At 49.2% G+C, this 22,896-nt stretch overlaps 1 protein-coding gene across 1 annotated transcript; it reads left to right on the top strand.

Annotated features, from left to right (window-relative positions):
- Window positions 1-7,174: 7,174 nt before the first annotated feature.
- LOC123180275 (uncharacterized) lies at window positions 7,175-8,990 on the top strand. Its single transcript, XM_044592266.1, has 4 exons — window positions 7,175-7,562; window positions 7,651-7,815; window positions 7,922-8,131; window positions 8,252-8,990. Exons 1-4 carry the CDS (start codon window positions 7,200-7,202, stop codon window positions 8,504-8,506), a joined length of 993 nt encoding a protein of 330 aa, XP_044448201.1. The 5' UTR covers window positions 7,175-7,199; the 3' UTR covers window positions 8,507-8,990.
- Window positions 8,991-22,896: the final 13,906 nt, after the last annotated feature.

The raw sequence follows: 22,896 nt of genomic DNA, 5'->3' as shown, positions 1-22,896 counted from the left end.
GGTGCACCCAGATCTGTGTACACAGAAGTGTACCAGAGGTGACATGCGAGTCCAGGGGGTCCCAGTTGACCAGTCAATGTTTGACTAGTCAACAGGGGGTGGGGCCCTCTTGTCATTGACTCATTTGTCTAACTAACAGTTTTAATTAGGTTAACTAATTAGTTAGTTTAATTAAACAATTTTAATTAAGTTAATTAATTAACTAATTGATTAATTAATCAATTATATATATATATTACACATTTCTTTGGAAAAGGGGGCCGGTGGGGCCCGTATGCCAGTGGCCCATAGGGCCAACCAGGCTCGGTTAACGGGCAGCGGGCGCTCGTGGAGGCCGAACTCGCCTGGGCGCGGGGCGAGGCCGGCTGGGTGCCGGCAGCCGGCGAGGTCGGGGGAGGGGCGACCAGCGGGGAAGGGCCGCATCAGCGCCAGCTGCAAGCACACCGGCGTGGGTGTGGGCGCACGCGTAGGGCGCGACCGGCGCGTGGGTAGAGCATGGGGCGTGGCGGGAGCAGCTGCGGCGCGTGGCGGAAGCGGCGGCGAGCGCCGGCGTGGGGAGCGCGGAGGGGCGAGGCGGGCGCGGTGCAGTGGCACGCACCAGCAGGAAACAACAGCAAGAGCAGCGCTGTAGCAGGCAGGGCCGCGGGGGCGCTGGCGCGGGATGCGACGGTCCAAGGCGGTCGGAGAGGGTGGGCCGGGCGCGCGAGCGGGGTGGCCAGGGCGAGGTGAGGCCGCGGCGGCTTGAAGCAGCAGGCAGCACGCTGGGTACGAGCAGCAGCGGCAACGACGTTGGGCAGGGGAAGGGAGAGGCCAGCGCGGGTAGGGCGCGCGTGGGCGACGGTGGGCAGCAATGGCCCTGACAGGCGCAGCCAAGTGCAGCCGGACGCGGTCAGGGGCGGACGCGAGCGGCAGAGGCGCAGGCGCGGGTGGTCGCGGGCGAGCAACGACGAGGCGTACAGAAACAACAGCAAGGAGCGGCACCGGCGCAAGAGCAGTAGCAGGTAGCAACAGCGGCAACAAACAACAGAAAGGGCGTGGGTGTGCGGGTGCGAGCTTTGGCCACGACGATGTTGGCGCCCTACGGCGGGGAAAAGCGTAGGGGAGGAGGGGAATCGTTGGTGGATCTCACCGGGTGGGCGCATGGGGCCCGGTGATGGCTTAGTAGTTGCAGGGCGGCGCTAGAGTCGGAGTTGCCCGGATCGAAGGTCGCAGTGGCAGACGGCACCGAGGAAGAAGAGGTCGAGGCGTCGTCGTTGGGGCTCCAGCGGCTCGATCCAAGGGCGAGGTCGACGAGGGTGAGCGAAGGGAGGCCGCCAGACTCCTTTGAACGGCGGGAGGACGACGGTGGCCGTGTCGGTGACGGTGGCGAGGCCGTTCGGTGAGCAGGCAGAGAAGGGGATCTGGGGGAGCAAGGCCAGAGGGGGAGAGAGAGGAGAAAGAGGGAGTGGATAAGAGGGGGAGAGGGAATCGAGGGGACGAGGGCGACCTTAGAGCATAATTGGTTTGCTGTCAAAAATTAGCATGCCAATATTTGACATTGTGCTAAATATTAACAATTATTTGGTTGGCTACGAGTTATTTTGCCGATCTCATATAAAGTTGCTAATAATTGGCAAGTCTTGATATTACCAATAGTTGACAATGCCAACATTTAGCAAGCTAAATATTGATAGCAAACCAATTATGCTCTTATCCCGTCACTGTCGACGCTGGTGACGCGGTTGGGCGGGAGCACGCCCTAAGTCGTGTATAGTAGGAGGAAGACGACCAAGGGGTGGGGCTGGGCCGGCTAGTGGTTCCGGCGGGCCAAGGCCAAGGGGGCAGCTTTTTTGTCTTTTCAGTTTTCTTTCTGTTTTTCTTTTTCTTGTAATCTTTTATGTTTATTCATTTCCTATTTTAATTCCTATTTTTTAGTTTTGTAAAACATATAAGTAGCATCTAAATTAGTGTTACTAAAAGTGTTACAGCCCCTAAAAGTGTGGTATTCAAATAATTTAGTTTGATATATTAGAAATTATAAACGGCATTTAATCAATTGATTAAGCCATTGTTTTAATTATTATAAAGCATTAAACCATTTTACAAAAATATTGGTTCACCACCAAATTTAGTTATGGATTATTTGCCACACTTTAAACATTTATGTTTGCATGTTTGAGAAATTTGAATTATGACTTTAATTTGAATTTGAAAATTGAACCGGTTTCGAATCAACGAGAGTTTAGCAATAGTAACAGTAGTGACATGACCTTATTAGCAGAGGATTACTATAGCTTAATTATCCGGACGTCGCAGTCGCCAGGAGTCACGAGCACCACAAGCAAAACATTCATCCTTGTGCTACATGTTCCTATTCTTGCGCACATCTTCGGTGGGTACATAGTTCTTGGCTAACTTTCATAGAAAAACTTTAATTTTTGCTGGCACCATAATATTCCATAGGGAGGCCCAAGTTTTTGCCATGTCGCTAGTGTTAGAAGCACCCGGACGTCTTCCAACCAATATTCCCTTCTCTTTTTAATCTCCATTACCATCCTATATGTAGATCGGACGGGAAAGATCCCATTCTTCTGGAAAGCCCATGACCAGAAATCTTCTATGTTCCATGTACAGACTGGGATTTGCAAGATAGGACTTGCATCATATGGCAAGAACACTTGATTAGTCAACTCGGTATTCCATCTAGCGTTCCCCTGGTCCAATAGCTCAGATACTAGTTGTGGAGGTTGACCAACCAACGAGACAATAGGTCTCATATTTTCTTTCCTTCGAATCCACTTCATATTCCAAATCTCTATCGTCGAGCTCGTGCCCACCCTTCGAATGAGACCCAATTTCAGTGTATCTCTCCCCTCCAGCACTGACCTCCAGATCTAGGAGGGGTGGTTACCAATTTCAGCCGTCAGAAGCTCACCCCCCAGGAAATATACCGCTTTGAGGGTCTGATGTCACTTGAACTATGTCGGTATTTTCCCAAAGAGGAAGGGATGATGCAGCACAGCTACGGTAGGTATTTTTCTCAGTGATGAGATTAAGGTTATCGAACCAGTAGGAGAATCACACAACACTATGTAAATGATACCTGCACACAAATAACAAATACTTACAACCAGGCGTATAAGAGGGTTGGCAATCCCTCCTGGGCAGTAGATTGATAAATAGATAGATTGATAATTGCAAATGGAAGAACGGCAAATAAAACACAACAAGGTATTTTTTTTGTTTTTGATAATATAGATCTGAAAATAAAAGTTACAAATAAAGAAAAAAACAAATGGCAATATAGATCTGAAAGTATATGATAGGAAAATAGACCCCGGGGTCGTAGATTTCACTAGTGACTTCTCTCGAAAAATGGCAACGATGGGTAGACAAATTACTGTTGGGCAATTGATAGAAAAACAAATAATCATGACGATATCCAAGACAATGATCATGTATATAGGCATCACGTCCAATATTAGTAAACTGACTCCTGCCTGCATCTACTACTATTACTCCACACATTGACCGCTATCCAGCATGCATCTAGTGTATTAAGTTTATGGAAAAAGAGAGTAATGCAATAAGAACGATGACATGATGTAGACAAGATCTATTCATGTAGAAATAGACCCCATCATTTTATCCTTAATAGCAACAATACATGCGTGCCTTGCTGCCCCTTCTATCACTGGGAAAGGACATCACAAGATCGAACCCATTACAAAGCACCTCTTCCCATTGCAAGATAAATAGATCAAGTTGGCCAAACAAAACTCAAATATCGAAAAAGAAATACGAGGCTATAATAATCAAGAATGGATATTAAATCAAGTTGGACTATCAACTAGGACAAAAAAAGGCAGGCCCTAGTTGTGTGTCGATGGTGGACTTTTAACTGCGACAAAAAAATCAGACCTTAGTTTCGAGTCGAGGATGGACTTACAATTGAGACTAGAAAATATGGGCACCAATTTGCGAGTCGAGGGTGAATTTATAACTAGGACAAAAATGGTGGGTCCCAGTTGCGAGTCCATGGCAAACATGCAACTGAGACAAAAAATGTCAGGGCCAGTTGCGTGTCAATGGTGGTATTGCAACTTGGACAAAAAAAGGTTGGGTCTCGGTTGCAAGTAGAGGATGGATTTGCAACAGGGACAACAAAGGTCGGGCCCCCAGTTGCAAGTCCTCGGTTGTGAATTAAGGGTGGACTAGCAACGAGAAAAAATGAGAGAAAAAATGATTGTACCCTCGAAGGTAGACTTATAACTGGGGCCACGGCCATGATAAAACATGTTTTTTTGTCTCTTTCAATTCTAAGTCCTAGTCTAGAAACAACATATGAAACGGGTTGCCAGTAGGCTGCATTAATGGGTAGACAAAAATAAAGCCTAACAAGCCCAACCCAACAAACAAACAACTACAAGAGATGTGAAAGATAGAGCGCTTGCATGAAAATTATGGAAACTAAATCAAATGATGGCAAACTTAGATGAAACATCGTTTAAAAAGGTTGTGAATTTAAAATATACTTATACTTATGAAACTAAAAAAACCATTGGTTTTATGACAAAAAAAGAAAAGAAAAAAGTTTAAAAAACCAAAAGAAAAAATAGAAAAAAACAAGGGAGAAAGCTAAAGAGAGATGGCGGCTAGGATATACTTGAAAAATAATCGAAAATCCTACATACATGGACAGTTTATGCAGCATTATGTGCCTGATTCCAAACTAATCTTCTCTCCCCTCCTGATTTTCAGTGAGGATGGGCCCGTCAGTTTATTTATATCCAATCATAATCAGCCTGGTAAGCCACTCCGTAATACTCTATAAAAATAATCCGTGCGTCTAGCATTGCTCAAAAATAATGCTCACCTCTTCCAATTCTCCCCGAGAGCACACTGAAAAAGAGGATCACTCTCCACATAGAGGCAAACATAAAAGACCAGCCTCGTCCAGGCCCAGGCACAAATCAAAAAGACCAGCCCAAACACCGCACGCGCACGTAAACACTGGAAGGCTAAAAAAAAGGAAGTCACACGCAGCGAACGATCATAAAATTTACACGACAATTGCAGCTTTAAATCATGTAGTAAGATAACTATATCTCATCTAGATGTGACTTACCAAATTAAAAAAATGAATTTGAAACAAAAAATGAAAAAGAGAAATAAAAACAAAAGAGGAAAATGGAAAAGAAAAATGGAAAATAAAAAGCAAAAACAGAAGAAAACAGAAAAGATGAAGAATGCAAGCGATCAATGCGAGACGCTTCTTTTATGAGAGCGAACACCAGATCAATGTGGACGCTTTCTCCTTTGTGCTTGTGCCTCTCATTTAGTTATCTTACTCGCTCAAAAGAAAAAGCAGCCGCCGCCGCCGAGTAGAGGACACACAAAATAAAGGTAAATGTTTGTGGCGCGTGGCACGTACGATACAGGGCAATCGAGCGTTTCATATTTTTCCTCTCCACACCAATACATCAGCACATGGGTCTCGTGCGACATCTGGCCCCACCTCCCGAGCTCTTTCTCTCGTTCAGCCGCTATCTTCTTCCTTTGGATCCCCTTCTCTGCCAGCCGCTATCTTCTTCCTCTGGATCCCCTTCTCTGTCAGCCGCTCCTCGTCTTCCTCCTTCAAGTCCCGCCGCCAGCTAGCCCGAATCTCACATAGGTCCCCATCTCCAACACCAGCGCCCACAAACACTTCTTCCACTGACCACTGCCCTCGGTTTGCAGATTCATTCCGTCCCAGCAAGCCGGAGTTGGGAAGCTGCCATGGAGATGCTGTCTACGAGATGCTGCTCACAGTTTCATACGCCAAACCCGTCTACCGGAGATGCTACAACTGGCGACCTAAAAAGCTACAACAGTTTGATTCAAAAGCTTCAATCTCCGGCATATAAAGTTTTCAACCGGACACCATGCACTGAAAAAGCTACATTCACTCATATGAAAGCTTCAACCGGCGAAAGAGTAGTTTCTCATCCGACCACTATGAAAAAAAAGCTACAACCATTGTTTTGGAAAGTTTCATCCATTGAATTGAAAAGTTTCAACCCTCTTTTCCAAGTTAAAGGCGGCTACTGAGAAGCAAAATAAATGAGGCAACTGACGACAAGAACTTTGCTGGAAGCGGCTGAGTTTTTGCTGCATCCGTCGCCATTTTTTGCTACAACCCGCGACGGATTTTGCTACATCCATTATGGGCGGAGTTGCGACCTACTACAGAGGTGACTTTTTTTGTTGCAGTCGTCCTCAGATTGTGCTACTACCAGCGAGGAATTTTGCTACATCCATCATGACGGAGTCGCGACCCGCAACGGCGGTGACGCCGAATTGCTGCAACCGTCGTAAGTTTTTGCTACCACCGGCGTTTTATTCTGCTACATCCATGAACGGCATATTTTTTGCTACGACCCATGATTTTGTTTTTGTTTTTGTGACCAGCAAATTGAGGGTGTGGTGCTGCGGCCATCTTCACCGGAGTTGCCATGAAGGTAAGCGCGGGCGGTCAAGGATCCTATGGCGAGCACCAGACCGAGGACGAGCGCGTGCGGCCAACACGGCGAGCGGAGGTTGTCGGCGAGCACGAGGGTAAGGACGAGGACGAGCGCGGGCGGCGCGACGGCAAGGCTGTGGACAACTACGGCAGTGAGCTTCAACGGCAACCGCGACAACAATGACAACGGCTGCGATTTGCGCCGAAGAATGGTTGCTGCAACGTTTCGCCTCACGTGCAGATCTGACGGCCTTCACACGTGCAGATCTGACGGCTGGGGTTTAACCGACCTAACAGTTGAGCCGGTGCGTCGGTGTAGAAGCCCCAAAATAAACAGGCCGAAAAGCACGGACAGTGGCCAAAGAAATGACGAATGCGGCACACCGTCAAGCCTCGCATGAAAAAATAACCCCGACGAAACGAGATGCAGCCAGTGACGCAAATCAAGCCTCACGAGAAAACAAGCAGTAATACATCGAACGGTCCAGGACTTGGATGTAAGATAAATATATTACATCTAGATGTGCAATAGTAATTTTGTTCTCAAAATATGATTAATCACTGTACATTTGAAAAATAATTCGTTACTACTTTTGTGGATCGAGGAAGTGGATAGTAAACAGCCGGTCCTTTTCTTGGGTCCCTACATATTCGGCCTCCTCCATCTGTTCACCTCACAGTAGAGTACTCCAAGTCCTAGGCACCTAGCTACTGCGAGATGCAGAGGCACGCCGGCGATGAGCTCACCATCTCCGTCGACCCAGACACTCTCGACTGCCCCATCTGCTTCCACACCCTCAGGCCTCCGGTGTTCCAGTGCGCCGCCGGGCACGTGCTCTGCTCGTCCTGCCACGACAGACTCCGGCAGAGCCGCAAGTGCCCGGAGTGCTCCGTCGCCACCGGCTTCAGCCGCTGCTACGCCGTCGACCGCATCCTGCGGGCCGTCCGCGTCCCTTGCCCCAACGCCGCGCGCGGCTGCGCTGTCCAGACGTCCCTCCACGAGCGGGAGGAGCACGAGAAGTCGTGCGCGTTGCTCCTGCGCCACGGCCTGGCCACCGTCACCATCAATGACAATGCAAAGGTACGTAGGATTCGACCTTATGCTACCTCCGACCCCGATTCGATCTGTCCTGCTAGCCATGTTGATTGATGACTTGTGTGAGATGCAGGCGGGAGAGGTTGTCAGGATGGGCCCTTGCGGCGGCGGCGGCGGCAACGCCAGAAAGATAGGCATGGTGGGCGAGGTGACACGCATTGTCCAGGTCGCCGTCCGCCACTGCGCGTTGCTCCTGCGCCACGGCCTGGCCACCGTCACCATCAATGACAATCCAAAGGTACGTAGGATTCGACCTTATGCTACCTCCGACTCCGATTCGATCTGCTGTCTTGCTAGCTATGTTGATTGATGATTGCATGTTTCTTGTGTGAGATGAGATGCAGGCTGGAGAGGTCGTCAGGATGGGCCCTTGCGGCGGCGGCGGCGGCAACGACAGAAAGATAGGCATGGTGGGCGAGGTGACACGCATTGTCCAGGTCGCCGTCCGCCACTGCCGCGCCGTTGACGCCGTTCGCGTAACGTACATGCGGAAAGACCGGGAGGAGTCGAACGAGACCGAGCTCTGGGGAGGGAAAGGCGGCATGACCGCGGTGGTAATTACTCCTAACTAACAACGGGTCCACGGTCATGCATGAGTTGCCTATAATCATTAGTCTCCGTGTGTTGTGGATGAGTTGACAAGCTGTGTTCTCCTCTTTGTTTCGCGTGTGCAGTTCCGTCTGCAGCGGGATGAATACCTGACGAGCGTGGAAGGCCACTACAGCCACTTCAATGGCAACGTCGTCATCAGGTCGCTCAAGTTCGTCAGCAACCTTCGCACCCACGGGCCGTACGGGAACGCGTGCGGCGTGCGGTTCTCGCTCCCAGCGGGCGCCGGCGGCAGGATCGTCGGCTTCCATGCGCGGTGTGACGACCAGTACCTCCACGCCATTGGCACCTACGTCAAGATGGACGACCGTGCATCGTGATCGACCGCAAATTCGTTTGTATCGTGTAGCGACTGTTTTTGCTTTCATTCATCTAGCTATTTCATTTCGCTTGCTGCTTCTCAAGTCTCGACTCCGTCGATGATCGATGCTCTAGCCCCAGGACTGTTTAGCTAGGAGGAAAAATGTTAGGTTTAATCTTGATTCATGTATCTGCATATTTGTTTTGTCTTCCATATAGCTAGGTTTAGTACTTGCTGGCAAGTCGTACGTGCGTACCAAGATGGCAACGTCTCGGTAAAAAAGCGCAATAAAGCGAGTATGGTGCGTAGGCGTGATGCTATGATGCCGTGTGATACGGCAGCGTCGTGTGAAGTGACGCGTGCGTGCGCGACGAGACCGGCTGGGTGGATCACTTGGAGCTGAGACACATGGCCAATTTGTTAATTTGTGTTGGTATGCATGCATGCATGCACAATGTTTGTTAGCAGGTTTCCGGAGGAGTGAAGTCTATTTTAAACCTTGAGCTTGTAGACCTTGTCATAAATGAATCCTCATCTTTAAATCCCTGAAGTTTGTACGCTGTACTAATCAATCTCGGTCTATCTCCACCTTAGACCTGTTTAGCGCATAGGGAAAAAGACGATCCCGATGGGAGCACATACTACTCTCACTGACTGGTCGGGCCTGCATGTCATATTTATCCTCACCTTCATGTCATTCTTTCTCTCTCGAGCTATCGTGCGCTAGCACAAACACATGACCAACAGCGAATATGGCGATTGCTAACCATATGCGTGCGCAACGCGTGTCGCGACCGTCACTTCCTTATGTGGATCCGAGCGGCCTGGCCCACCTGGTCTCCGGAAGAAATCCCTTGTACGATCGAATACAGTCACATCACCCCTGCGGCTACCCATATCTCTCCCCCGTCCTTATCCCTACCCGTGCCCTCCGTCCCTGGTCAATCTGTCTCTCTCTCTCACTCACCTGGATCGACACCGTCGTCGCCGCCGCCGGCTCCGTCCCCCTCCCAACCTCCAGCCGTGCATCTCCACCATCAGGAAGATCTGCGCGCCGAGACAGTGACACGTCTGGGAGCTCGAAGGCAAGGCGTTGTAGCAGCGATTTATATGTGTTGGCAATAGATTTGTTTTGTTCCCCGTAGGAAGTGGGGTTGCTGTTAGATTTATCTGGTTTATTATTGTCACTGATTTGCTAATGAGTGATGAGTGCGGCTGCAGATCGAGGATTCCTCTTTGTATCGATTTTTTCTACCTTTGGTTGTTTACCACTCCGTTTCCCAGATCTGACCGTAAGTGTACAAAGCTATATCTTTTCTTGAGCCCATGTGACTGAAACCGATATTCAGGCCAGCAGCCATGTCTAATCCATTCTCAAGCTTTCCAGATGGATGGTGTCTCCTGTATGATGAATTTATCTTATTTTATTTGCTCTCCATCATTTTTCAGGCAGTTGACTGATTTCAGGCAGTGTCCTCAGTTTTGCCCCAACACTAAGCAAAATGGATTGATCTTATTGTATAACTTTTTCATATAATCATTATATGAACTGCAATGAAAAAATTGGGGACCTTTCTGTTCGCTATCTTTAATTTTTGCCTAAAAGCTTTAATAAGGCAGTGTCCGAACTTTATCACAAGTTCAGTAGAACTTTTCTGTAACTCACCATAATTTGTAATAATTTCTGAAGAACTTTATGAAGGTTGTGTCTGAACTTTGCAACAAATATCAGAAGGACTTTTGAGAAATGGTTTTGACAATAAAGTTTTAGAGTTTTGACCCTCAAGTTCGAATAAGGAGTCAATAAAGTTCTTTGCATCATGAACGTCTGCAATATAAAGTTTTATAGTGTTGACGATAATGTTCAAAAAATGAGTTAGTAAAGTTCTTTGGATTTTCCAGTAATTTTCATTTTTAATATTAGTTTTCTAGTAATTAAGTAAAGACAGTTCAGCCCATTTAGATAAACCCGTTTAATTAACCCAGACCCTGCTTCCAATGTCTGCATGTACGCCAAAGTGCTAGAAAGATTGAAATTTGAATCGTCCATATGCCATGACTGAGTAGTACTTCGACGGGTACAGTCTAGAAAGATTCTTTGTCCCACACCGGGCCATAGGTGTCTGAAGAAAGCAGGTGTACATATGAATACAGAGAATCTGTGTGGGGGCAGCAACTTGTTGATTTGACATGCATGCTGATGGGTGGACTAGATATGCGGCGCGCGCAACGAGTTAGACAAAATCCGCGTCCGACCAACAGCAGCAACTAGCACACGACCATGGCGACCAGTAGTAACTAGCTGATGCATGGCGTGTTCAGTGTAGGCGTGTAGCGATAAGGACGAAGAAGCGCAATCTTCTTGAGGTGAGTAGCAGCCACACATGCAGGTCGTCGAGCGCGCCGGCCGGTGGGGACGTGGTCGCAGCGGGAGGTTGCTGGTGGCCGTGCCCTGTTGCATCTTGCATGGCGCGAGCGAGCTTGGAGCCCGCGGCCTTCTCATGTCACCGGCGCGCGAGCCTGGCCAAGGATGGAGATGTGCAGCCGTCGGGGAGATGAGCAGCAACCGAGAGAGGATCTCGGCGAGCGCGCCGGCGTGCGCGGACGGAGGCCCAGCCTGAGGTCGCTGATGGTCGTGGACTACCGCTTGGCGCGAGGGAGTTCGTAGCGTGCGGCCTCCTCCTGCGTCCCTAGCGCGCGAGCTCGAAGAGGATGTGGGACCTCAGCTACTAGGGACGACGACTCGCAGCCGCGTTGGGGAGATGGGAAGCAACCGCCTGAGGAAATCGGCGAGCGCATCGGCTGCCATGGACGGGGGCGGGGCAGGACCGCAGGAGGTCCCTGGTGGCTGTGCCCTGCTGCGTGGCAGGAGCGAGCTCGGACCTCGGAGCGCGGATCGATGCGGCGGAGCGGCGACTGATGCCGACGAACTGGAGTTGCCGAGGATGAGGCCACGCAAGCCGCATCATCCAGACGAGGCAGCGCACGGCGCCACACCGTGGTCCATGGGGAATCATCGGAGGAGCTCTAAGGCGAGGACAACGAGACAGCGGCGAAGGAAAGGATGTGCCTGAAGGATGGATCTGTAGAAAGGAATCACAGGGGATCGGGATCAGGTGAAAAATAGTGGGTAGGGGAAGACGGATCTCGGCATCCATGCAAACGTGGCGGCGGGAGAAAGAGAGGAGAAGCGATAGATGAAGAAGATGCAGATGACATGTAGGTCCGGATTGTTAGTGAGAGAAACGAGTGATCCCGACCAGGATTGTGCTTACAAACAGTTCTAGGGTTGGCATAGGGTTGAAAACGAACTGGGATTACAAAGAATAGGTTCAGATTTCAGGGATTCGAAGATGAGGGTTCATTTGTGACCAACCCTACAATCTTAAGGTTTAAATCAGACTTTACTCTTTACTGAGTCGTGTGGCAGTTGAGACAATGATGCGCACTTGCTGGACGTGGTCAAGCCCTGTGTATATATACTGTGCACCGAGAAATGAAAAATGGGGCCGTGAGGGCTGAGGGAAAAGATGTAATGCATGTGCTCTCACCGGGAGATATAATAGCATCTCTGACAGACGCGTGCAGGAGCAGCACACTAAAAGTTTTTTACAATGGTGAAATAGCGCTTTTGCGCGTCGAACTAGTCAGTTGCTTTACCAAGAGCCCAAAATTTGTAGCGTGCTAGCGTGCCACTCCAGCAGGCGCGGTAAAATAGAGCGCGTGCCCAGCCGGCGCACAAAAAAATACATACAGAATGATCCCAAACATCCAAAATATGCAAATTTCACACAAACAAGATGATCTCAAACATCAATGAGATATATAGCATAGTTCAAATTCATAACATAGTTCAAAAGATGCAAAGTTCGCACAAACAAGATGATCACATGCAAGTTTATGAACAAGTTTACATGAACGAACTAAACATCAACAATCATTCCCCATCTTCTTCCATCTCGTATGTCTTCTCTTCTTTGTCCGTTTCTTCTTCTGATTCTCCATCCTCTTGTTTGTCCTCTCCTTCATTGAAAACTCGAACGGTGTTTGCACTATCAACAAAGGCATCACGCGAAGGCATGTGGGGCCGCCATGGTTCGTTTGGAAGCGGACCTCCGTGGCTTCACGACAGGCGACGGTGTGACGCCACCCCACGCGCTCGTCCAGGGCGACATGAAGAGCCCGCGCGCGAGTCTGGCGTTCAGAGCAGCAGGGGCGGTGGCGGCGGCGGCGGAGGTATAGCCCGCGCTAGGGTTTGCGGCGGCGGTGACGATGGAGAGGTCGCACATTTATGGAGGGGTTAGGGGATGTCGGTTCGCCCATCCATGGCTGGAGGCGGCGCGGGGCGTGGCAAAAGCGGGCGGGCGCGGAGAGTTCATCAGCGATTGCTCGCTCGCGCGTGATTTCTTTCTGTTGCGCGCGATAGCGGACACGTGAAAAAAGCAGCGCGCGAAGCAGTTCTGTTCGGTGCGCGGAGTGATTTTTAGCGCGCGCATGATTTTTGCGCATCTGCTGAAGCTGCCGATTCGGTCGCACATGTTAAAAAGTTGTTTTTTTCAGGCGTGCGACTTATTTAGTGTCTCTGTTGGAGATGCTCTAAGAGCAACTCTAGCAGACCTCGCAAAAAGCCCTGACCCACAAAATAACCACCAAAATGCGGGTCGGCACAGAAAATCCCACCCGAACAGACCCCGCAAAGGCGGCCGGCCTGCAAAAAAATTTGAGGGGCGCGGCAAAATCTCGGCTCCAACCCGCAAAAACGCGGGTTTCCCCTCGCCGCTGCGGTGCCCTGCATATAAGCGGAAGCGGTTGGTGGGGGGGGGACATTTCAGCCCGCGTTTTCTCCACGAACCACCTTCCCTCTCCCCCTTGCCCCGCCGCCGGGCCGCCGCCCAAGATTCCGGCGAAAGCAGCCGGCGGGAGCACGCCGAAAGGCCGCCACACGCACGAGGCCTCCCTCCCCCCTCCTGCAACGGTGGGCCGAAAAGTTCTGGATCTGGGCCCTTCATCGCGGGCCACCGGATTTGGCTTTTCCGGCCGCCGGTGGCTGCGCCAAGCAATGGAATGGTCGGGGAGCATCTCCTGTAGCCCTGGCAAGGTCGCATCGCCGCATGCAGGTACGGGTTCGTCCTCCTGCCGCCGCCGACGGTTTGCGGGCATGGATTCGTCCAGCCATCCATCGGGCTTGGCGCTCGCGCAGCGGCTCCGTGGCTCGTCGATGCCGCCCATACAGTGCGACGACTGCACGCGGACAGTGCTGTGGCTAACTTCGGGCACGCCGAAGCACCCCGGATGGGTGTTCTTCAAGTGCAAATACGATGGGATACGTGTTGTTTTCGTTCGGCTCATTTTGATATATCATTCTTTGGTTCAATTGCGGTAGCTCATGTCAAACTTCATCATGTGTGTAGGAAGAGAGAAGAGAGAGCTATGCAAGGCAGCTCAAGGTAGAAGAAGAAGGGGCGCCTCGAGGAGCCGGCGCCAACATCCATGCGGCCAAGGCCTCCATGTTTATTATTGCCTTTGCTGGTGAATCTTTTTTCAAGGAACTTTGCTGTTGAACTTGGGGCCTTGCTCCGGTGCACCCCCTAACTCAATTTCCTAGGGGTATTCTTGACCCCCGCCATCTATTTTTTCTCCGGCCCGCCGCTGCCCATATCCAAGCCCCGTATAACCCATATGACCCATACGTATGTATACGGTGACATCCCGAAGAAAAGGATGACACGACCCCATGACCAGGTAGGACCTGCCGACGGCCGATCCATCAATCACGCAGCTCAATTAATCATGCAGCTCCATCATTCACGCAGCTCCTCCATCATTCTGGTGAGGTTCTGTAGGAATATCGGCGGCGGCGATCTTATCGCCGGCGATCTCGTTAGAGAGCGCGCGCGGCACCGTCATCAACCTCCAGTGCTCGCAGGTACCGCATCCCGTTTCCCCATGTTTGTCTCGCTCGCGGCAACATCAAACGAACTACCGCTGTTTTTGTCGTAGTGGTTAACCTAGCGGGGCGGGTAACCTAGCTTTCTGGCGGTCTAGGCCATCGCATATCTTGTTCTGGTAGTGCTGCTCGTCGTGATATACACAGTGATCATGCAGGCTAAAGTGGGTTTCTTCTTTCTAGGGTTAACCTAGCGCCGGTTGCCGTCGGTTGTGTGCACGACGACTCCGTTATTTGATGCGACGGCTTACCTAGGTATCTGGCGATCCAAAGTAATCACGACTGGTGCCGTGCGCTAGGAATCCGGCGGCGCATGTTATCACGGGTAGCGCTGCTTCTCGCGATCCCAAGTGATCACGTACTGGATCCGTGGGACATACCTTAACGCCGCTCGGTGTGGAGAGGGGGAGGATCCATGGGCGATCGGAGGTCATTGGCGTCGGTTGTGTGCATGATCTGAACGCCCTCGGTTGGGGCGCTCTCCGGTTGGGGTAGTTTATTTAACACCCGTGATCGTGTGCTAGGTGTTGTATATGTCAGCATTGATAATGTTTGCACATGTGATGATACATATTAATTGTTGTAGGAAATGACGGACGATGAGTTAACTAATATGATGTATGACATGGAGTTTGGAGAACTGATGAAAGACTGGATAGAAGATTGGTTAGATGATGAAAATTCAGATCGTGGAGATAGGTCAGAGAATGGGAACGAATTGGAAGATCTTAATGTGAGTGGCATTATCATGTTGTAATTTTTTGGTGGCATCCGACAATATTATATTTTGAAAATTTATAGATGGATGGACATGATGATGGTCAGGTAAACAATGAGCATGTTGATGGTGAGGAAAACAACTCAGAGATCTCGAATAAAGATTACATTAGTCAGGTATGCAAGTGGAATTTTTTGTTGGCATGCATGCAAATTGAATTAATCCTGGAATATTATATGATAAGTACTTATGTATTTGTGTTATATTTTTCAGCTCATTTCCGAATGTCATAATGTGTACGACTATTACAGTGAATCCGACGCGGAGACATGCCTTGATGTCGAATCATTAGCTGCACATGATTCTGGGGAGTCGCAGTCGTCGGTCATCATGAGTGAGGTATGTATGTAATCAATGTTGTATGAAAGTAATGTTATACCATAGAAAAATGTTTTCATGGCTATGTTATGATTGTGTAGGTGACAGAAGATGATGGGAAAAAGAATGTCCAAGATACTGCCAGTGCAGATGATAAGAGGGATATGTTCATGCAGATAATACAAATGACTTCTACGTCTCACGAGGCTGCATATGATTTCTACAACAGCTATGCTAGAGATAATGGTTTCAGCATTAGAAAGAATAAGGTCAGGTATAGCAAAACCGAGTCACGTCATATGCGTTATAGGTGGTTTGTTTGTTCCAGATAAGGAAAACATGACAGTAGGTTGCTAACCGAGGAAGGACACAACCGTAGGCTCAGACCCGAGACATGCTGCCACTGCAAAGCGCATCTGACCGTGAAGCTTGACCAAAAGCGAGGGGTTTGGTATGCTGATAGTTTTGAGGACAAGCATAGCCATATCTTGGCAGGAATGGACGAGGTACCTTTTCTTTGGTCCCACAGAAAAATCAAAGAGTACCAGAGAGCTGAGATACTGTCCATGGGAGCTACAGGGATTAGAATTCATGACATGTTGGATTCCTTCATCAGCAAACATGTATGGTATGGCGGTGTTGGTTTTACCAGGCGTGAAATACAACCTTTGCACCAGGGAGAAGAGGAAGCTGCTTTCAAAAGGTGATGCTGCCACAGTTATAGGCATCATGGCCAGTAGGAAACAGAGGGATCCTAGCTTCTTTTTCGAGTACAAGCTAGACACAAGGACATATGAATAGGATGTTCTGGTGTGACTCCCAGTCTCGTCATGACTATGAGGACTTCGGTGACATGCTTGTATTTGACAGCACGTACAGGATGAACCGGTATGGTATGCCATTCATACCCTTTGTTGGTCTTAACAATAGAAGACCATTGTTTTTGCTTGTGCCATAGTTTCGGACGAGACCGAAGAGACATATGTGTGGCTGTTGGAGACTTTTTTGAGGTCCATGTGTCAAAAGATGCCGAAGAGTGTTATCACGAATGCCGACGCTGCGATGATCAAGGCAATTCGCCAAGTCTTTCCAGACGTGTGGCACCGTATATGTACGTGGCATATAGAAAAAATATGAAGATTCACCTCAGTCATAAGTCCTTGAAGGAGTTCCAAACTCTTCTGTACTACAGCACGTCCACGGCCACGTTTGAGGAGAGATGGCACGCGTTTTCCAAAAGATGGTAGTCAGAAAAAATAGTAACATGGTTGAGACAGATGTATAAGTAGAGGAGACTGTGGGCCGCGGCATATCTGACAGAGGGTTTTTGGCTTGGCATGAAAAGCAACCAGAGGAGTGAAAGTCTAAACTCATGCCTTCACCTCCACCTAGACGGTGAAATGACTCTGGTGGATATAATTTTGCACTATGAGAACGCCATTGTACGTATCCGTGAGAATGAGGCACGAGATGATTTCACGGCCTCACAGAGTTTACCGGTGCCAGTTACTAGCTCGAAGGAACTTGAGATAGCTGCTTCTCACTCCAGCAAACTTCTATATGTTGCAAGCTGATCTTAGGAAAATTGGCGGCATGGAGATTGTAGAAATAAAGCTTGGAGACGGATCACATCAGTACATCGTGGCCTGGAAGAATAACCAGAAGAGCCGTTTTTGGGTGGAGTACACTCCAGTAAATTTCGCAGAAACTATAAGGTGCACCTTCAGAAGAACGATTCGAAAGGGTCTACCTTGCAAGCACATATTTCATGTACTGAAGTACTTGAATATATCTGAAATACCAAAGTGTTTAGTTCTTGTGCGTTTCACGAAAGACGCAAGGTTGGGACTGCCCGCGAGGCGCACAAGTGATCTGTTGGGATTTGGATGGGCTAGAGCAGCTGAAAGAATGAAATATAGCCAGGTCAGTGTGTTGGCTTCAGAAGCTATGCATGCAACATGCAAACACCCATCTTTGTGGGATCAGTTACAGGAGAGTTTGAAGACCGTGATAGCTAAGAGCCATGAGTATGATCAGCTAAAGGGAAATTTGAGTAGGAAAATGACTGATCTTAGTATTTGTGCAATTGAATATGTAGATGATGGTGAATGCAACATAGCTGAAGTTCAAGATCCTATTAAAGTATCAACGAAAGGTGCAACTAAGAAAGATGAGAACCGCCCTATGTCGAAAAATGGTAGGCCACTTTCGTACGACGAGATCAGAATCATGTGCGGCGCATGCAAATTGCTAGGGCACACTAAACGCAGCAAGAAATGCAAACTAAATAAGAAGTAAGTTTTTGAACGCATTGTAGGTTATAATTGTTTTTAACTTTTCATTCATTAACTTTTCTTGTTATCTTGTGCATAAGCGTGGTGGGCGAAGAAGAGTAGAACAGTTGCTAGAGTTATGTTAGGATGAATCCAGTGATCTAATAGTGAGGTGTTTACAATGTCTTTTGTCATTTCAAGATTTTAAATTGCATTGATTTTTATGCATGGACAATTTGTTGGATTTTATATTGATATACATTTATTTTTAAAATCAGTTTGAATGTGACTCGAAATTTTAGGATTAAAAACAGTTCGGACCGCACCGAAATATGCAAAATTTTGTATAAATTTTTAACCGTGGCCACAATATGGGATGTAATGCTAACAAAAATAATATGAGCTCCAAAAAAACCCTTAAGAATTAGCAAATGGGTTGTAAATTTTAATGGCAGATGGGTTGTATGATGTTTTCCACATATTTGAGGCTTTCCTAAAAAAAGGTTGACGCACAAGCACTGACTGTTGGATGTCCATCCAACGGCCGTCGTGCTTCTTCAATCTCTGCTCTTCCTGCTCTAGCCGCTCAAACAAACGCCGGCGGGACTGCCTGCTCTCTCCTCCCCGTAGTCGGCTGTGCTGCCGCGCAGGCCTCACCGCCCCACCGTACTCCCATCGCTGGCCTAGCCATCCCTCTACTCACCCACACCTACTGTTATTCTCTGGCGAAGGCAGACGAACCAGTAAAAAACCATCTGCGGAGTGGTTTTTAGCGCGTCTGCTGGAGCTGCCGATTCGGTCGCACGCGCTAAAAAGCTGTTTTTTCAGGCGTGCATTTTATTTAGTGTCTCTGTTGGAGATGCTCTAAGAGCAACTCTAGAAGACCCCGCAAAAATGCCCCAGCTCGTAAAATAACCGCCAAAATGCGGGTCGGCGCGAAAAATCCCGCCCGAAAAGACCGCGCAAAGGCGGCCGGCCTGCAAAAAAATTTAAGGGGGCGGCAAAATCTCGGCCCCAAGCCGCGAAAACGCGGGTTTCACCCTTGCCGCTGTGGTGCCCTGCATATAAGCGGAAGCAGTTGGTGAGGGGGGGGGGCATTTCAGCCAGCGCTTTCCCCACGAACCACCTCCCTTCTCCCCCTCACCCCGCCGCCGGGCCGCCGCCCAAGATTCCGGCGAAAGCAGCCGGCGGGAGCACGCCGAAAGGCCGCCACACGCACGAGGCCTCCCCCCCTCCTACGACGGCCGACCGGAAAGTTCCGGATCTGGGGCCCTTCATCGCGGGCCGCCAGATTTGGCTTTTCCGGCCGCCGGTGGCTACGCCATGCGATGGAATGGTCGGGGAGCATCTCCCGCAGCCCCGACAAGGTCGCATCGCCGCATGCAAGTATGGGTTCGTCCTCCCGCCGCCGTTGACGGTTTGCGGGCATGGATTCATCCAGCCGTCCACCGGGCTCGGCGCTCGCACAGCGGCTCCGTGGCTCGCCGATGCCGCTCATACAGTGCGATGACTGCACGCGGACAGTGCTGCGGCTAACTTTGGGCACACCGAAGCACCCCGGATGGGTGTTCTTCAAGTGTGAATATGATGGCGTACGTGTTGCTTTCGTTCGGCTCATTTTGATAGCTCATTCTTTGGTTCAATTGCGGTACCTCATGTCGAACTTCATCATGTGTGTAGGAAGATGGATGCTCATTTTGGTTTTGGAAAGGCGAATACATTGATTTGTTGATAGGAAGAAACTTAATAGACGTTGATGCACCCTTTAGAAGAATCGAAGGCAATGATGCGGCTGCATGTGCAACTAGAGGGGAAGTAACGTCTACTTCTTTCGAACCAAAGAAAAAAGAATGCGAAATCAAGAATCCATAGATCAACAATGAATGCATGAAGAAGATATTAGTCCAACTAGTGGGAGCAGTCATGGAAGTTGGAAATCTTCTAAAATGCATATTTATGGTTCTTGTTTTCTTTGGTCTTACTATTCTAGCAAATATTTGGTGATGTCTTATGTATCCAATGTTGTTGAAAAAGCAAAAAAAAATTGATTATGTTGGACCAAATTAAGATGCAAATTTAGGTTTTCCGGGCCGGGAGGAGCTGCGCCAGATCAAACCCCGCAAAGCTGACCCGTAAAAGAGCATATTTCGCGAATATCCTTTTTTACGGGTACGTTATGCGGGGTCGCATCTTGCGGCCGTCCGCACCGGTCTGGAAAGCCGTTTTTCAGCGAACTGCAAACGCGTTTTACGGGCCGGCCGGATGCGGGGTCTTCTAGAGTTGCTCTAAGCAAAGCTAGTAGTCTCCAGGGGGAAATATCTTGTACTCCCATCCCTAGGGTGCTCCCGGTGCTCCAAAACTCGGTGGCACATTTTTTAAATGTTTAAAAAATTCTGAAAAAAATTCAGCACATTGACACAATATCAAAGTATGTTGCCAAAAAATTTGAAATCAAAATTCAAAACATAGCTTGAGAAACATAAATGACAAAATCGATAGTAAATAGTACACAACATAAGATGGGCTTTACATTAGGCCCATTATCACATTGATGTTAATTTTGTCATTTTTGTATCTCAAGCAATGTTTTGAATTTTGATTTGAATTTTTTAACAACATACATTGATGTTGTATCAATGTGCTGGATTTTTTCAGAATTTTTTGAACATTTTAAAATGTGCTACCGAGTTTGGAACACCGGGAGCACTCTAGGGGTGGGAGGACCAGATATTTCCCCTAGTCTGAGGTGTGTGTGTGTGTGTGTGTGTGTGTGTGTGTGTGTGTGTGTGTGTCCCCTTTGCATGTGTTCTTGTGAGAAACCATAGAAGAGAGAAGAGAGAGCTGTGCAAGGCAGCTCGAGGTAGAAGAAGAAGCGGCCCCGCGATGAGCCGGCGCCAACATCCATGCGGCCAAGGCCTCCATGTTTATTATTGCCTTAGCTGGTGAATCTTTTTTCAAGGAACTTTGCTGTTGAACTTGATCGAGAAACAGAGAAAATCAAGTCCATTTACTGAACTATTTCATCTTTTTTAGGGAACTATTTAATCTTTTAATTCTAGTGCGTTTGTGTCTTTTACACATCCCAGACATGTATTAGTACTTAGAATTCCTAGCCGCTGATCTGTAAAAATAATAATTAAAACCAGTTCCCTGTTGAAGGCTAGAAGCGGATTATTTTCTCTCTTTTCTATGGTTACGATCTTTAGCATCTCCAACGCCGGGCCACAAATCACGGCTAAACGTGGTTTCCTGAAGATTTTTGCCATTGTTGGTGATCTGCATCGTATGTAGTTGCAGAATCGGCTAATCTTTTTTTTTAGTGGATGAAGAATCAGCTAATTAAGCGAGGCTTTATGCAGTCCCAAGGTTTCTAGTATGGTACTAGTTCTTTTTAGTATGGCTGGTCACAGGTGTGTTTGTGGAATGTTAGCAATTACTCCCTCCGTCCCATAATATCGAACATTTTTTGACATTAGCGTAGTGTTAAAAAACATCTGATATTATGGGATGAAGTGAGTATGTATCAAGAACTGCAGGAATCATCAACTTGGCCATACAGTGCAAGAGGTTTCATAGCTGCTAATAACAGTATATTATATATGTGCCTGGAAGTAATGGTCATATGTGGAACTGTATATTCATATAGAAGCGACCTCAAGATCCATCTTGACTTTTGAATACTCTCAAAACGTCCAAAAGAGAACACGAGTTTATTGTTAGACCATTTATGAAGTGACATGCATTAACAAAGGTAGTTGCTCGTGTGCTTCTATGTACCCAACATGGTTATGTATGATCATGTCTTTAAAGAAATATTTGACAAAATATAAAAAGAATGCAGTGCATTATTTGTTGGAAGAGATGAAACGCTCCAAATCCAAGTTACAAAGATGAAACCTACCATCCAGCTGGTCTAGTGTCTTAAATGGGTTCCTAGATGTTCCTGTTGAGTAACGTGATTGTATTAGAAAATATAGGTTAGACTAGGAAATATTCTGGCTTATCTTGTACTCCAAATAGATCATGTACTCCTATATATATGCCCACGAGGCTCAAGCAATACAACGAACTATTCTACCAATCTTATCTCTTCCCTCTAACATGGTATCTACCGCAAGTCGATCCTAAACCCTAGCCGCCGCCGCTTCTGCACTTGCGCGCCGCCCCCGGGGCGGTCGGCCTCCATGACCGCCACCGGGGGCCGCGCCGCCCGTACCTAGGGTTCGTCCGCCGGCCATGTTGGGCGGCTGCCCTAGAGAGTCTTTTTCCCGATCCTTTGATCCAGGTTTTTTCTCTCTCGCCGGTCGCTTTGATCGGTGTCTCCTTTTTGGTTTTTCGGTCTATGTGATCCGGTTTGCGTCGCCCACCACCGCCGTCGACCCCGTGCGCCTCTACTCCAACACCGGCGTAATCGGCCGGCTTCTTCAACGACCCGGCGGCCTCGCGCGTCGTCCGCGCGTCTGCCCGTCGGTCGCCCCGACCCGGCGCCCTCGCGTGGCATCCGCGCGTCGGCCCGCCGGTCGCCCCGACCCGGCGGCCTCGCGTCATGCGGCGGCCCTTCACCGCCGCCGTTCGTGCAACGGCCCGTCCGTCGATCTACGCCGACCGTCACCGCCCTGCTCCGACCGGGACTCCTGCATCACCCCGACCCGGCGGCCTCGCGCCATGCTGCCGCCAATCATAGCCGCCATGCTACCCGCTGCCGCCGCCGACTTCATCTTGGACTCCGCCGCTATCGCGCCTCCACCGAGCGGCGTCCCCGACCTCGCGCGCGATCGGATTGATCACCCGCCCGCCGCCGCGATCCGCCTCATCTATGCCATGCGATCGACCTGGCCCGTCAGTTACGCGCGCCTCCGCAGTTCCCGTGAAGATCGTCCCCGAGTTCAGCGCGCCTCTCCACCGATCGAGCATCGGGCCGCCGCAGCGTCGCCGCCCCGTGGTTCTCCTCGCGGCTGCATCGACTCGTGCATGGCCGCTGCGTCGCCCCTTCGGGCCGTAGTGGTCGCGATACGCGGTCCCCGCCGCCGCCCCGAGGCCGTCCCCGCGGTTGCACCGACTCGCGAACCGCCGTTGTGTCGCCCCTTCGGGCC

The sequence above is a fragment of the Triticum aestivum genome, chromosome 1A (genome assembly GCF_018294505.1).
Source record: "Triticum aestivum cultivar Chinese Spring chromosome 1A, IWGSC CS RefSeq v2.1, whole genome shotgun sequence".
Lineage (NCBI taxonomy): Eukaryota > Viridiplantae > Streptophyta > Magnoliopsida > Poales > Poaceae > Triticum > Triticum aestivum.
The sequence above is the reverse complement of the archived record's forward strand: the minus strand, read 5'-3'. Positions and strand labels throughout refer to the sequence as shown.

Excerpts from the sequence above, each read along its gene's own strand:
- LOC123180275 (XM_044592266.1), top strand. The coding sequence starts at position 7,200 with ATGCAGAGGCACGCCGGCGATGAGCTCACCATCTCCGTCGACCCAGAC. Across the intron at positions 7,563-7,650 it reads CCATCAATGACAATGCAAAG|GCGGGAGAGGTTGTCAGGAT; the intron begins GTACGTAGGATT and ends TGTGAGATGCAG. Across the intron at positions 8,132-8,251 it reads AAGGCGGCATGACCGCGGTG|TTCCGTCTGCAGCGGGATGA; the intron begins GTAATTACTCCT and ends TCGCGTGTGCAG.